The sequence below is a fragment of the Herpailurus yagouaroundi genome, unplaced genomic scaffold (assembly GCF_014898765.1).
Source record: "Herpailurus yagouaroundi ecotype Mexico unplaced genomic scaffold, PumYag 77, whole genome shotgun sequence".
NCBI lineage: Eukaryota > Metazoa > Chordata > Mammalia > Carnivora > Felidae > Herpailurus > Herpailurus yagouaroundi.
Window position 1 is genome coordinate 81,590,762 of NW_024412388.1, and position 16,016 is coordinate 81,606,777.

The following is a 16,016-nucleotide window of genomic DNA, read 5'->3' on the forward strand; positions in this document are numbered from 1 at the left end:
TGGGGAAGACTTCCTAGGTCAGAAGACATGAGGAAAATCCCTGAAGAGAAGTCAGACCTTCGGAGGTGATAGTAAGGACTAGGGTGTCAGGGTGGATCTGTGTGCGCTCGGTAGTGGTTGTACGTTTGGATGAATAAGATGGAGTCACTTGATGGAGTCAACATCCCAGATCACCAGACTTGCATTGTCACTTTTAACAGAGTTGTTGTAGTCCCACTAGCCAAAAAACCCCCAAAAAAACAAAAAACAAACTTGATACAACTGGCATACTAGAAAGATAAGACTGATGGTGATATGTAGAAAAAAAATGCTACATGGGGGGAGGAAATGTTGTAGGAGGGTATTGGAATAATATGAGTGATAGATTATGAAGGAATTTAATTTTAGGGGTTATGGTGGTGGTCATGTTAATGAAGGGAAAAAAAAACCTAAAAGCCATTTTGTAGTCAACAGAGCAGGGTGACTAATTTGGATTTCACAGAATGAAGGGAAAGAAGAGGGCAAAAGGATCCAGAGCACTAAAGGGATGTGATACCATGGAAGGACATGGGAGACCATTTGGGCAGAAAGAGACTTTGAGAGGCTGTGAGACCTTGTGGTAGTAGCACAGCTGTCCCAGGGGCAAGGGGCCCATATGCATTAGAAGTAAGGTTTGTCTTGTGGGGGCAGGGGCAGGAACCAGAAGAAGGATGATCCTCTAAAAGAGGCAGAGGAGAACTTCAGAGAGGTAGAAAGAGAACCACAAAAGTATACATTTGGGAAGACCGTGATTAAGGCCCCTTATAGCAACACTGTGAATTGAAAAAGGGCACTGGGGAGGCTCATTTGGTTAAGTGACCCACTCTTGATTCCGGCTCAGGTCCTGATCTCGCAGTTCATGAGATAGAGTCCTGCATCCGGCTCTGCCCTGACAGTGTGGAGCCTACTTGGGATTCTCTCTTCCTCTCCCTCTGCCCCTTATATTTCTCTCTCTCTCTTTTCTCTCTCTCTCTCTCTCTCTCTCTCTCTCTCTCTCAAAAATAAATAAACATTTAAAAAAGCTATGAAAAATGTATAGGCAGAGGCCATTTGAAGAAATTAGACAGGTCATTAATTTTTATTTGAGGATTAGAAAATATTGACAAGCAAAAAGAAAAAATAATTCCCAAATCCCACAACCCAGAGATGACTATATTTACTTAATTACCATTTACATTTAGGTATTTCCACTTTTTTCCAATGGGTGTATGCATAAGTCAAAAATAGCATTCTGTGTTTGATTATATATGACAAAAATGGGCTCAAAATTTAAAATTTATTTTACACATTGAAGTATTGCATACAACAAAATAACTGGCAATCTTATGTCAGAAAGCAAGAAGCCTATCAAAGACTAATGGGGTTATGTCTAAAGGACATAAGAACTAACATGAAAGCTCTCTCATTGGCTAAAAATGTGACATTTTGATCATCAATTAGAATAACTATTGTAGCCATTGAAAACCATTGATTCATGAGTTCTTAATAATATAAAAAAAAAAAAAGTGGGACAGTTCTTGCATGGGATCTCTCATGTGGGTGCTGTTAAGTAGCATTTGGGACTGGAGTCCTCTAAAGGCTCAACTGGGTTGAAAGAGGCTCATTCCAGTGTCTGGCAATTGGTGCTGGCTCTCTGCTGGGACCTCAGCAGGGCTGTCACCTACAGTGCCTGTTTGTGGCCCCTCCTGCGGCCCCTCTGCAAAGCTTCTCATGACTGAGCTTCAGAAGACCCAGGATGTTACTTCCACTGCATTCTGGTGGTCACGTGAGTTTTCTAGGGCAGCCTAGATTCAAGGGGAGGAAAATAAGACCCCACCTCTTCATATGAGGAGCACTGTGCGCATCTAGGAAGGGAAGGAAGTGATGGCAGCCATCTTTGGAGACTGTCACCGTCTTATTTGTCAATGTTGGATGACATTATCTTCTTGTTACGATAAGCATTTAACTCTCACATCTCTCTTTCCTTTCCCTTCTTCCTTTCAGTGTTGTTAAAGGAATTTTAGTTTCTAAGTTCCTCTGAAAACTTCCATTTCTGGTTCTGTAGCACCTCTTGATACTTTTTAAGGTGAGGGTATTAGTGCTCCTATGCTACTTTTTGTGTCTCTAACCACTACTTCACTTCTCAGTTTGTCATTTGTACTTGGTGGGGGGGTGGGTTGTATTGTCAAGAGTTTGAACCAAGTTTTCCTTTACATCTGTTTGACCCTACACAGAGAAAACCAATATGAAAATTATGACAATCAATTATGACAATCATATTAAAATAGTGGACTGCACAAACAAGATTACATTTCCTGTCTAATTTTTGTTTAGAGTTTCCAATGCTTCCCTTTTTTCTTGCAACGTGTTCTTGGCCTTTATCATATATTTGAGTTGTTCCATACTCTCAAGGATAGCATCACATCTCTGCGATCGTTTTTTCCCAGATACCTGCCCTTGGAACCCTCCATTCTCCACTTCAGTCTGAACAGACTGCTCTCTAGGTCTGCTGCCCAGTGTCCTGGGCTTCCTGCCATGACTTTCCTGGTTTGGGGCCACTGTTTTCCTGGATCCCATGTCTGTCTTTCTTGGTTCACTCACTCATTGTGCTGCAACATAACTTCAAATGATTTCCTAAGGAAGAGTGTGAAGGAGGTAAATTCTCTAAGTTTTTTGTAAGTTCTGAAAATGTGTTTTATTCTCAGGCCATCTGGTTGGATCATTAGCTCTATTGGCAGCATGTGGATATATAATCATATTTAACCAATTCCCTATTGTTATATGTTTGTTCTGAGTTTCACTATTGTATATAACTTGCATGAACATCCTTATATCTTTTCATATTTGTGCCATACACAATTATTTTCAAAGAATAATTCTGTAGAGAGGAAATCCTGGGAAAGTGGGATGCATTTTTAAGTATATGGACATGTTCTGCTAAAATTCTCTTTGGAAAGGTTACCCTGCACCTTCAAAAAGATGTTTGTACATGCTTGACTTTACTGGCTAATGTGTAGAGATTATTGTGTGTAAACATTTTTTTTTTTTCACCAAGAGATTGGTTGGTTTTTGTTGTTTGTCCTCTTTGTTCTTGTTGTCTGAAGACTGCCAGTTAATAAGGTTCAGGAACTCTGAAGGGGGTAGACCAGAATTTTCTGAGCAAATTGGAAATGATACCTGGAAAGAAGATAGACATGAATGGTCTTTAAATATTTCAAGGGCTATCATGTGAAGAAGAGATTTTGGATTACCATGATCAGAAGTAGGACTGGTAGATGGAAGTCAAAGAGGGTGCATTAGAGTTCTGAAACTTATGAATAGCACTCCCAGGAAGGAGCAGACAGCTTTAGGAGATGCTACACTTCTCACCATGGAGTTGTGCAGGCTGAAGGGCAAATTGGAAGAGCTTTGGTAGATGGGATTTAAATATCAGTTGGTAACTGGGGCGCCTGGGTGGCACAGTCGGTTAAGCGTCCGACTTCAGCCAGGTCACGATCTCGCGGTCCGTGAGTTCGAGCCCCGCATCAGGCTCTGGGCTGATGGCTCAGGGCCTGGAGCCTGTTTCCAATTCTGTGTCTCCCTCTCTCTCTGCCCCTCCCCCGTTCATGCTCTGTCTCTCTGTCCCAAAAATAAATAAAAAACGTTGAAAAAAAAATTTAAAAAAAAATAAAATAAATAAATATCAGTTGGTAATAGAACGAGGCCATCTTCAGAGTCCATTTCAACCCTACCACATTATGATGGTAAGAAACATAAAGTTGTTGGGGAGCCTGGGTGGCGCAGTCGGTTAAGCATCCGACTTCAGCCAGGTCACGATCTCGCGGTCCGGGAGTTCGAGCCCCGCATCAGGCTCTGGGCTGATGGCTCAGAGCCTGGAGCCTGTTTCCGATTCTGTGTCTCCCTCTCTCTCTGCCCCTCCCCCGTTCATGCTCTGTCTCTCTCTGTCCCAAAAATAAATAAACGTTGAAAAAAAAATTAAAAAAAAAAAAAAAAAGAAACATAAAGTTGTCCTGAACAGAGTGAAATTTGAGCTGAGTGAAATATAGTTGTGAGGTGGAAAGTTGGTGTCACCTATTTGGTAGATAAAACTGTTCCCCCGTGGAAGTATTTATTTTCCTTTTCAAACTGGATGTTTTTTTCCTGCAACAATTAGAAAGTAAGATTGACGACTTTTTGAGAAGTGATGTGTGGACATAATTTATGTTTTATCTTGAAATAGCAATAGTGAACCAACATTTAGTCCTCACTAATTGTGATGGCGACCTGTCATTCTTATTATCATCCCTTTCTGCTCATCGTTTCAGGCTGGGCCCTTGGTCCTGTGAAGTCATTCAAATATCAGTGAGGTGGAGACTTATACATAGACAGGATGGCATAGGCCCTTTTAGGACTTGTTCTTAAACTTAATCAGTCTTCTGTACAATCAGGATATGAAAAATTACTGGGTTCATTTTCACCTTTAACTGCAAAATTTTTTCCACTATTTTACTTTTTATTTATTTTATTATTATTATTTTTTTTAGAGAGTGGGAGAGCAGGGGAAAGGGGCCGAGAGAGAGAGAATGTTAAGCAGGCTCCACACTCTGCATGGAGCGCAACATCGGGCTTCATCCCACAACCCTGGGGTCATAACCTGAGCTGAAATCAAGAGTCGAATGCTCAACTGACTGAGCCCCCGATATGCCCCTTTTTTCCACTTTTTGAGTGCCTTTTCTATTTTCATATTTTTCTTGGTTGCTATTAGTACATATCTTGTTCTCACATCAGTTCTGTCAAAAAAGATGGTATTATGCCCATTTTACAAATGGAGAAACTTAAATTTATTTATTTAAAAAATTTTTGTTAACGTTTATTCATTTTTGAGAGACAGAAGAAGACACGGCACAAGCAGGGGAGGGGCAGAGAGAGAGGGAGACACAGAATCAGAAGCAGGCTCCAGGCTCTGAGCTGTCAGCACAGAGCCGACACGGGGCTCCAACTCACAAACCATGAGATCATGACCTGAGCTAATGTCGGATGCTTAACCAGATCTCGGTGCCCTGAGAAACTGAAATTTAGATCAGTTTGGCCAGAGGTCACCCAGGAGTGCTAGGGTTCAAATCCTGGCCTCCATGCCACAGGCTTGTGATCCTGTCCTAACATCCCTGCCTCCCCAGACTTACTTGCTTAATTATCATAATGAATTGCCCAAATAGAATAAGAGTTTGAAAGATTCTAGCAGTCAGCTGGCCAATAAATATTTATGGAAATTCTGCCATCAGCAGCAGGATATAGTGGTTCATAGACACTTCCATTTCTCAGTTAATTCTGTCATTCCACTGTTTCATAAAATGGGGAAGATGAGGATGGTGGGAGGGGCAGCCATACACTCCTAATAGCAGCTCTTTAAAAACTATTCACCATATTTATAGAGAGATATGGAAATGGGGTTAGAGAAGTTCAGTAATAGTCACAAATCATGCAGTTAAGAAAGGGCTTCTTAGTTTGCTGGCATGCTCATACATAACCAGCTTCTAGCCATTTTCCTTCTGATCCATAGCTGTCATGCAGGTCTCAAATTCTCCTACCTCTTTTTTTTTTTTCAATTGAAGTATACTTAAACAATATCCTATTAGTTTCAGGCTTACATTATTATGATTTTATGTTTTTATACATTGCCAAGTGATCTCCATGTTAAGTCTAGTACCATCTATCACCATATAAAATTATTACAATATTGTTGACTATATTCTCCTTGCTGTACATTATATCTTTATGACCTACTTATAACTGGAAGTTTGTACCTCTTAACACCCTTCCCTTTCCATTCTGTTAGCCTTCTGACACCGCCCCCCAACTAACACGCCTCTCCTCTGCCAATCATTAGTTTGTTCTTTGTATCCAGAATCTGTTTCTTTTCCCTTTTGTTTATTCATTTGTTTCTTTAGATTCCACATATAAGTGAAATCATATGGTATTTGCTTCTTTGTCTGACTTATTTAATGTAGCCTAAAACCCTCCAGGTCCAGTCCATCCTTGTTCTCAAATATGGCAAGATTTCATTCTTTTTGATGGCTAATATTCCATTGTATATACATACCACATCTTCTTTATCCATTCATCTATTTATGGGCACTTCAGTTGCTTCCACAGCTTAGCTGTTGTAAATAATGTGATGAATATAGGGGTGCATTGGTGTTCTTGTTTTTTTTTTTTCAGGTAAATACTGAGAAGTGGAAATGCTGTATCATATGATAATTTTATTCTTAATTTTTTGAGGACCCTCTATTGTTTTCCACAGTGGCTGCATCAGGTTATATTCCCACCGACAGTGCATGAGGGTCCCCTTTTCTCCATACCCTTGCCAGCACTTACTTTTTGTCTTTGATATTAGCCAATGTGATAGGTGTGAGGTGATCTTCCCCACCTCTTACTTGCCAACCCACTTTTTTCTGTCTTGTTTCACTAATCTAAATGTATCAAGTTTTGGAGATTAAATATCAAGACTTTTTTTTATCATAACACATTTCTCATGACCTCTAATTCTTTTCTACTGATCTCTTTACAAAATTAAAATCTGGATATTTTTCTCCTTTTCTTTTACAATGGAACACTTACATTCTCATCAGAGTGCTCACCCACTCAGATATAGGTTTGCAGGACTCTTAGGAATTGGTTTTGGAGGTGATTCTCCTTGCTTCACACTGAGGAGTAGGCGAGGTTCAACTCAGGAAATATGCACCAGGCACTGTACTAGGCTTTATGGATACAACAGTAAACGAGACACAAGGAATATAGATAATTTGCAAGGGTGTAAGTACTTTAACAGACAGGCAGAGAAATCTGTTGAAACACCTGACCTAGCTCAGGATTCAGGAGTCAGGAAAATATTTCTAGAGGGATGCAGCTGGTCTACCTTGATAATGCTGTAGGATCTGATGGGGGGTTTGTAAATCTTCACTAATTACAATTTCAGAGAAGTATGGAGCTAGTTTCCTGAGGGCTTAGAGATTCCTAGATCATCTGTAAGCTAGGATGGTAGTTCTCTAACTTTAGTCAATATTGGAATCACCTGGAGGGCCTATTAGAACTATATTGCTCATCTGACCTCCATGGTTACTAATTCAGTAAGTCTGTGATGGGGCCTAAGAAAATGTACATCTAGCAAATTTCCAGGTGTTGGTGATGCTGCTAGTCTGGGGACCACACTTTGAGAACGACTGTGTTAAATATGAGAGAACCATTTTCTTTGGGAAGAGGGAAGATAAATTAGAAGAAAAGCCAGGATGCTATGCCCATTTCTTTTATAAACTCAAGAGGTTTTTTCAGTGTGGAGATACTGCATTTTGGCTAAATTTAGATAAAAGCAACATATCAAATTGACTATTTTTACTAGTAACTTTTAGTATTTAAAGACTATTATAGAGTCCGGTTTTATCTGATACTAATTTGACACTTTGGTTAATAGTTACTTTTAATTTTATAACCACTTGAAAGGAGTTCGAAGAAATCTTCTAAACTCTCAAAAAAGTCTTAGACATAGTATAGTTAATAAGTTTGTATTTTTAAAATTCACTAGAGAGAAATGTTTACAATTGTTTCTTAAAATTTAAGAGTAAGGCGATTGCTACTATTTCAATATTTTGCATGACTTTGGACTGTCTGCTTAAAAATATTTTAGAAATCACAAACAAAAACTTAAAAAATTTCAGTATTGCATTTCATATTTGGATAAAATGATTTATTTGAAAGATATAGTAAATAATTTAGCAAGGCTTTGGCTGACCTTAGGAATATATTAACTCATATTTTATACCAATTTGGTATGTCATATTCTCTAAACATTGGGTATAGTTACCTAGAATACCACACATTTAAAAAAAAAACTAAACAAAAGAAGATTGTTAGGAAAAGTAGATTGGAAAAAGAGCTACCTTTAACTGAGGGAGAAAGGCAATGTTATAGATGGGAAAGTTTATCTTTAAAAACAAAAGTGAGTGTTAAGTACGTGAAGTTATTATGATAGAGGATTATACTAATCAACTATTTCTGAAATTTTTCTGTCTGGTTCAAGTAAGAATCTCACTAAAGTAACTCTTTTCTTTGCATTTGTTGCCTCCCCAAGGGTCATGTTCTAGTTGTGCACTATTTTCAAAGCTCTTCTCCCTTCCAGTAGTCACTGAAGAATTTAAATACGGGAGAAGAGGAAAGCAGAACATTTCAGCTTTTTAATTTTACCAGGATGGTCTCCAACTAAACACAATTAATTATTTTTCTGACCTTTTCTTAACTGAAATATCCCAGTCACTTCCTTTGCAAACACTCACCTAAACTTTAAATAAATCGCCAAAACTAAAAACTAAGTCCATAAAACATCCAGGAACTTGGAATATGAAAGGCAATTTGCTTCCTATTACTTGAAAGTGCTTCTTTGTGCTGGATGAGTTAGAGAGGTCAGACATTTACTCTTTATTCATTCCTCTTTCTCAGAGCTAGGAATGTGATTTTAATTATGTATTAAAATGAAAAAGTTTACCTACCACTTGGGATTCATTATAATAAAATTCATAATAAAGAAGGGAGTGGCCTGCCCAAGTCCATCCTGGTTTTACTGTTTTACTACTGAAAATCCCGTATCCTGTGAAGTCTTTCCCTTTGATGCAAAAAAATTGTGGCACCCACGATTTGCAGTTCATAATAATGGATCATTTATTGTCGCATTACACTGAATGATACCATGGAAGTGTGTTGTAATCATGAGCATTAACAGTCATCTTTGCCCTTTGGAAGATCAGATGAGAATGAGAACACTAGGATACCAACACCAGAATGCCCCCAAAGTTCACCATTAAGAAGGTTATAGTTATTATATATGGAAATATGTATAATATATATTATTATATACATTAGTATATAATGATGTTATTATGGGTGGATGGAAAGACACATGGGTTAGGGTATTAGATAACCAAAAGAGACTAGACTGTACAATATGCAGAAAAGAATTTAGGATTGGGCATTGTTACGGATTGAATTGTATCCTACCCCCAAATTCTTATGTTGAGGATCTAAGCCCTAGTACCACTGAATGTGACTTTATTTGCAAATAGGGTCATTACAGATGTTTTTGGTTAAGTGAACATGAGGTCATAGGTGAATAGGATGGGTCCTTTAATCCAACATGACTGGTATCCTTATAAAAAGGGGAAGTTTGGACACATACATGCACGTAGGGAAAATGCCATGTGAAGATTGGAGTTGGGATGCCTAGAAGCCAAGGAACTGCAAGAAACTAGGAGAGAGGCCTGGAGCAGATCCTTCCCTAGAACCTCCAGAAGGAGCATGGGCCTGCCAACACCTTGATGTCAGACTTCTAGCCTCCAGAACTGTTAAGACAATACGTTTCTGTTGTTTAAGCCACCCATCCTGTGGTACTTTGTTATGGCACCCCCAGCAATCTAATACAAGCCTGCTAGAGATGGGGATGGAAAAGCGCCTAAAGAGACTGCGTCTCACAAGTCTGAAATGAGACAGACAAGTACATCTAAATGGAGCTGTACTTTTTTCATCTTCCAAAAAGACACTGACGCTCAGTTGAAATAATAGCAGGCATAAAACTTGGACATACCACATGGATATGCACATTTTATTGTTCCCTTGACTGTTCTATGAAACTGAGTAAAGTTACATTTCCCGATTCAGAGGTTGCAACGAAAACATCCTGTCGGTGAAAAAGGGGTAAATTCTAATAACAGATGTGTTGGTTTCTCACAGTAGAGAGAGCTTATTCTGTTGGATATTCCCAATAATCGTGCTTTCTTTCCTCTAGCAGATGTTGCATGGAATGACAGCAATAAAAACATGTTCCCCTAGCTCTTAGCTCCTGGGATTTGAAAAATGGAGTTTCAAGTTGAATTTTTGACTCCTATGAAGATTATAAAGAAACCACATGAAATAACAATTGTTGATGTGTTGTTCAAAGACAAATTAGATTTTGCTCAATACGTCTGCACATTTGGCAGGCAGTGCAAATGTAAACGTGGCAAATTCCATTCGGTCTATACACTTCTCACCAAAGAAAATGAAAAGATACTACCTGTGAAACACCTTCTACACCTCACGTAGAAAAGTGCCACAAAGAGAAGAGATTTGCTTACCTCTGATGTTGAGGCTCTCATAATGAAAGTTCTTTCTCACCTTTAGCTTCCTCAAAACCTGAAGAACCAATGAGAGTTTTGACTTCACAGAAATGGAGGGAGATGGCTTCCATAGACCTGTGCCTATAAGATAGCTACAATGTTGGCCAGCCGTAAAATCATATGTGTAGAGTGTGAGGTAAAGAGAATGTCCTTCTGTAATTTGGAAATAAATCGAGGATGAGAAAACAGAAAAGTATTACATTAAATAATCAGATATTCATGTACTGTTTCTTTAAAACTGATGACTGCTGAGGAACCCGTAAGCATCTACAAAAGGATGAACTATTAGCACCTCTGTTAGTTAATGTAGTCTGAGGGTTGTGACAAGCATACAATGGAAGCATGGCTCATTTGGGGAAATAAGACTGCTTCTGAACTCAAAAGCATTACCAGAAAATGGTAGCCACATTGAACAGGATTTTCTTCACTAGAACTGTAACTTATTTGGAATCCATTTTGTATGCTTTGCAGTATTGAAAAAGGATGGCTATTTTAGAAGTGGATAGTTTATATGATGAATTTGTACATGCAAAAGACCTTAGAGACAAAAAGCTGGTCTATCAAAACAAGCCTATAGATACAAAGTGGATGGACCTTTTCAGAGAGCTGGGAACTTAATTCTTGTAACTCCAAAAAGCCTGTTGTTGCTAGTAAAAGTCTCAAGTATTTTATGCTCACACCTTTGTTAAGAAAATATTTAGGTTGAGGTCATCCTATTGGAGTGATACTGTAATGTGGATTCCTAAGAGCAGAGCTACAAGGCAAAGTAATTTTATGTTGGACTGTATTTCATTCTTGAAAAAAAAATATGTGTGCGTGCGTGTATATGTGTGTGTGTGTGTGTGTACTTGCTTGTGTACACGCACACACACGCACACACACACACCAAAGGCTGTAGGCAGTTCAGAGAAGTAATACTGGAAAAAGAAAAAGAAAAATCTGTGTTGTGGATAAGAAGATGTCACTATTATTTTTTATTAAATATAGGTAACAACTATTTAATTAGTCCCATTGTATTTACATTCTCCTTTTACAAAGTCTCAGATTTATGTCTCTTAAAAATATATAATAATGTAGCCTCCTAAATTTAAATATCCAAAAGAAAGTTAAAAGGGCAAAAGGAAACCTAAAAATATTACAGTTTCACGCATTTTATTTGTTAAATTAGTCCTATTTTTAATTACGACTAATTACCACCCTTAACTAATCTTGTTTGTTTAAATAAAAGCTTTTATTGTAACAGAAAAGTAAATAATACAGAAAAATATATAATTTCAAATAAACACCGACTCTTCATATTTCCATGATAAAGTCGTGACACATGTACATAGTTATTTCTCCTATGTTGTCATGTGTGCTTGGACTGGTATGGCTATGCCTCTCTTGACTTGAGGTAAAGCCAGTCACCCCCTGTGCACAGTACTCACCTTGCCCACTGCCTTTGCCCCTTTGTCCCTCCTCCTTCCGTTTCTCCTCATCACACGTTTCAGTTTCCCTAAGGCCAGTGAGTTTGAGATTATAAAAAGTTCTAGATTAGTCTGGAAAAGCTAATTCTTGAAACCAGCTCTGAATTTTTAATCTCTAAAATAATTTCCGTGGAGAAGAACTGAAAACCCTTCAAATAAAAAGGGTTTTTTTGTTTTTTGTTTTTGCTTTATATTCCCATTTGGAAGGCAGCATGTATATAGCTTTTAGGACTGAAGTTCCATGTATACCTAATGTTTTGGGGCAGGTAGGATTATTTCTTTTTATGTACAGTCATAATTCTGATTTAACTGGAAGTGGTGGAATGACTCTATTTACCTAGTAACAGTTTTTAAATTACATGAATTTTTGGAATGTATACGTTTGGTGTTCTTTCTAATGCTTATTAACTCTGCTCTACTTTTCCTATTATTAAACTCATACAGTGTACCAGGTATTATGTTTCTAAATTCAGAAAGGTCCTGAAAGTATGGGTTTTAGCTGTAGGATCTTCCGATTGACAAATATTTTTTCAGGTCAAATGTGATAGATCAGTTTTAGCATGTGTTGTTACATTTGGCAGATAAGCATCGGCTCACAGGCGCACATGTTGTTAATTAGGATATGAAGTACACTTTTGAGATTTTAAGGTGCTTTCATTAATAGATATAAGAATGAGTTTCTGTTAGGTATTTAATTGCTCTAAAATTCCTCAAGTGCTGAAATTCACACTACTTTGGTAATTATTTCTACAGCAATTTGAGGATGCCGTTACTGATGGCTATTTGCAGAATTCATTAATTCAACATGAGACAACAGCTTAAAATCTGTTTTTATAAATGAACATAAATGTATACAATATGCTATCTTTTAAAAATAATGTAGAATTCTAGTGACGTTTCTAATTTCTCATGAAGAAAATTAGGAGACTTGGTCCGTTTTGACATTGATTGTTATTTTATGCTGAGAAGTTATTGAATGTTCCTTTAATATTTGGAAATTTTGATAAGAATGGCCTCCCTGACATCGTGTTTTATGTTTATCATCCAGAAGGATGGAGTACTGGCATACGTCGGGAATTTTCGCCTGCTTGCAGAACTTTCCAGCCCCTTTGTGAATCAGCGGTAAGTTATTGATATCATTATTTTACACTTATGCTGTTTACCTTTAGTTTGGGGAAATTTTTTTCCAAGATCCTAAAGCTACTAAATAAAAATGAGAATGTGTGATATAAACTGTTACCACCATTGTGCAAGTGAGGAAAGTAAACGTTGGAGGGGTTGGAGAAACTTGTCCAAGATCCCCTAGCTAGAAAGTGGTGGTCCTAGCTTTTGAACAGAGCTCTCTCAGAAAGGTGATGATGCTTTATTATACTTGGGTTCATCTTGGGTCCTGTTCATATTCTTTTTTTTTTTTTTTTTTAAGTTTATTTACTTTGAGAGAGAGCATGTGTGAGCACTTGTGTGCATGCGTGCGAGCAGGGGAGTGGCAGAGAGAGCGTGGGGGAGGGAGGGAGAAAGAGAGAATCCCAAGCAAGTCCAAACTGTCAGTGGGGAGCCCTATGTAGGGCTCAACGCAGGGTTCAAACTCGAGAACCATGAGATTATGACCTGAGCCCAAATCAAGAGTCAGATGCTTAACCGACTAAGTCACCCAGGTGCCTTTCCTGTTCATATTCTTGACACCAACTTACTCCTGTTCCCAAATTCTGAAATTGGCATTACCTGAGTTCCTCATTTAAGAAAACCAGTGTTCTAATTTTAGATTTACAGAAAAGTTGCAAAGATAGCACAGGAACTCTTATATCCTCCTCACCTAGTTTTTCCTATTGCTGATGTCTTCTATTAACCTGGGACATTTGTCAAAACTGAGAAACCGATATTGATACATCACTCTTAAGTGACCTACAGACTTTGTCAGATTACACCAGTTTTTCCATCAGTGTTTTCTTTTTTGTTCTAGGATTCAATCCAGACTGCCACACTGCATTTAGTTGTCATGTCTTCCTGGTCTCCTGTAGTCTGTAACAGTTCTGAGTCTTTCCCTGTTTTTCTGACTTTGACAGTGTTAAGAAGTACTGTCCAGTTATTCTATAAAGAGTCCCCCAGTCTGGATTTGTCTGTTTTTCTTATGACTAGATGGAGGTTATGGGGTTTGGGGAGGAATTCCATGGAGGCAGAGTGCCCTTGTCATCACATCGTATCAGGAGGTACATGCGTCCACATGACATCAGTGGGGATTTGAACTTTCATCACATGGTTGAGGTGGTATTTGCCAGGTTTCTCCACTGTGAAGTTTTTTCTTTTCCTTACTCTGTTCTTTAAGAGCAAGATACAAAATGTAGCCCACTCTCAAGGGAGAGAGGGAATTAAGCTCCACCTCATGGAGGGAGGTAGTTACTCATATTTGCCAATGGATTTGTAATGAGGCTTTATTACCCTTATCCTGTCATTTAACGAGGTCTACTGATGTTTTTTTCTGTGCAGTGTTGGCTGTTCCTTTCACTCCATATCCATGGTCCTAGTTGGGGACCTTCGGGATGTCCATGGTTCACTTACTGCCATAGCCTTCCAACTGACTTCCCTTGTTCCAGATTCACCCTCTCTTCAATCCTTTCCTCACAGTGCTGCCGACGTAGTGTTCCCTGTGTTCCATTTTCTATACCTTATTTTCTTCCAAAAACTGAATCCTGTTTAGACTCTTCTCTTTGACATTCATTGCAGCATGCTCCCTGTGTCTCCAGCCTTATTTCTTACTACTCATTAGAGTCAGGTTTGAACACTTACTGTCTCATGCACCTCTGGGTTATTCTGACGTTTCTTTCTTTATTCACATCATCCATTTACCCTCCATCTTTGAAAAATTTACCTATCTTTAAAATCTTAGGTCAAAGTCCCAAGCCAGGGGAGGCTCCCATGACTGCATGTAGCCTTTTGTGACGTAGTATAGAGATAACCCAGAGAATTGAAACTGTCAAATCAGACTCACGTGAGTTAGAGAATATATCCGGTATTAAACCTTACTAATAATCTCAAGGATCCTGATACATCAAAATGGCTCCCTGGGTCCTTTTTGCATTGGTCACACTCTGGAAGTTATCTATGAGGGCCATAAACAATATGCATAGTTCATATTGCGGACATAGAAGGACCTTTCTTGGTTATGACACATCTCCATATAATACTCAGATAATGACATAACTTATGTAACATTCCCCAGAGGGTCAGGCCCCATAAATCTGTACATCCTAGGTTTGTTTGCCATAAGCAATCCTAGAGTAGGTTAAGTCCTAAAAACATTCGTGGATGAGACTCTCCAGCAACACATACCATTAGTCTATTTATCGGGAGGCCTGTCATTAGTATGCTTACCAAGCAATTAGCCTGATCTTTTTTTCTTGCCAAAGGTGGTGGGGGAAGGGGGAGGAGTGGTCCTTCCACCCGCAAAACAGGAAAGAATGGGTTATAGATCTGCTGCTTAACCTTTTCTTTCCCAAGTGCTTATACACTATCTTATTTTGTATGCCACTGTTGCGGATGGTGTAATCTTTTTTTAACATTTACTTATTTTTGAGAGAGAGAGGGAACGTGAGCAGGAGAGGGGCAGAGAGAGAGAGAGACACACACACACAGAATCTGAAGCAGGCGCCAGGCTCTGAGCTGAGAGCACAGAGCCCGACGCGGGGCTCCAACCCATGAATCGTGAGATCGTGACCTGAGCCAAAGTTAGACGCTTAACCGACTGAGCCACCCAGGCACCCCTATGTAATCTTATTTTTTGAGGAAGATAATCAGTTCCTTGGGCTCTGCCATTTAATTTTTTAAAATAATAATTCTTCTGCAATCCTCAAAGACTGAAATCGTGGAAGTATAGAGCAAAGAGCACGTTCTTTGAAGTCAAAAGACCCACATTCAGACCCAAGCTCTCCCACTTACCATTGGACATGAGTGGAAGACTATTTAATCTCTCTAAGCCGGGTTTCTTACCTATAAAACAGGGATAACGATGCCTATAGGCCTCACAGTTTGTTGTGAGATTCAATGAGATTTCATGCTTGCCGTTTGGTATATGTTCAATAAGTTCTAAATGACGTACATATTCAGTATGCTAAACTGGAAGTGCATAGTCTATGCTTACTTTCTCTACTTTTTTGTATCTTTTTTGCTCTTTAACTCATTAAAGTTAGGCTTCCTCCTCTGTCATTCTGCTGGAACCGCTTCATTAGAGGCACCATTGACTTCTAGTTGCAAAATCTAGTGAACACCCTTGGTGCCTGTCTTGTGTCTCTCTGTGGACTCGATGCTATTCCTCACCTCCTTCTTTTTTTTTTTTTTTTTTTTTTTAAGAGGCAAACTGTTTTTCTTTTTATTTATTTAT

General features: G+C 38.7%; 1 protein-coding gene across 2 annotated transcripts in view; it reads left to right on the forward strand.

Annotated features, from left to right (window-relative positions):
- TLCD4 (TLC domain containing 4) overlaps window positions 1-16,016 on the forward strand; it is a 70,813-nt gene that overhangs the window by 36,714 nt on the left and 18,083 nt on the right. For both annotated transcript variants that reach the window (XM_040471045.1, XM_040471046.1), the window contains exon 6: window positions 12,690-12,763. In XM_040471045.1, coding sequence (XP_040326979.1) covers window positions 12,690-12,763 — 74 coding nt within the window. The remainder of the gene's footprint in view (window positions 1-12,689; window positions 12,764-16,016) is intronic.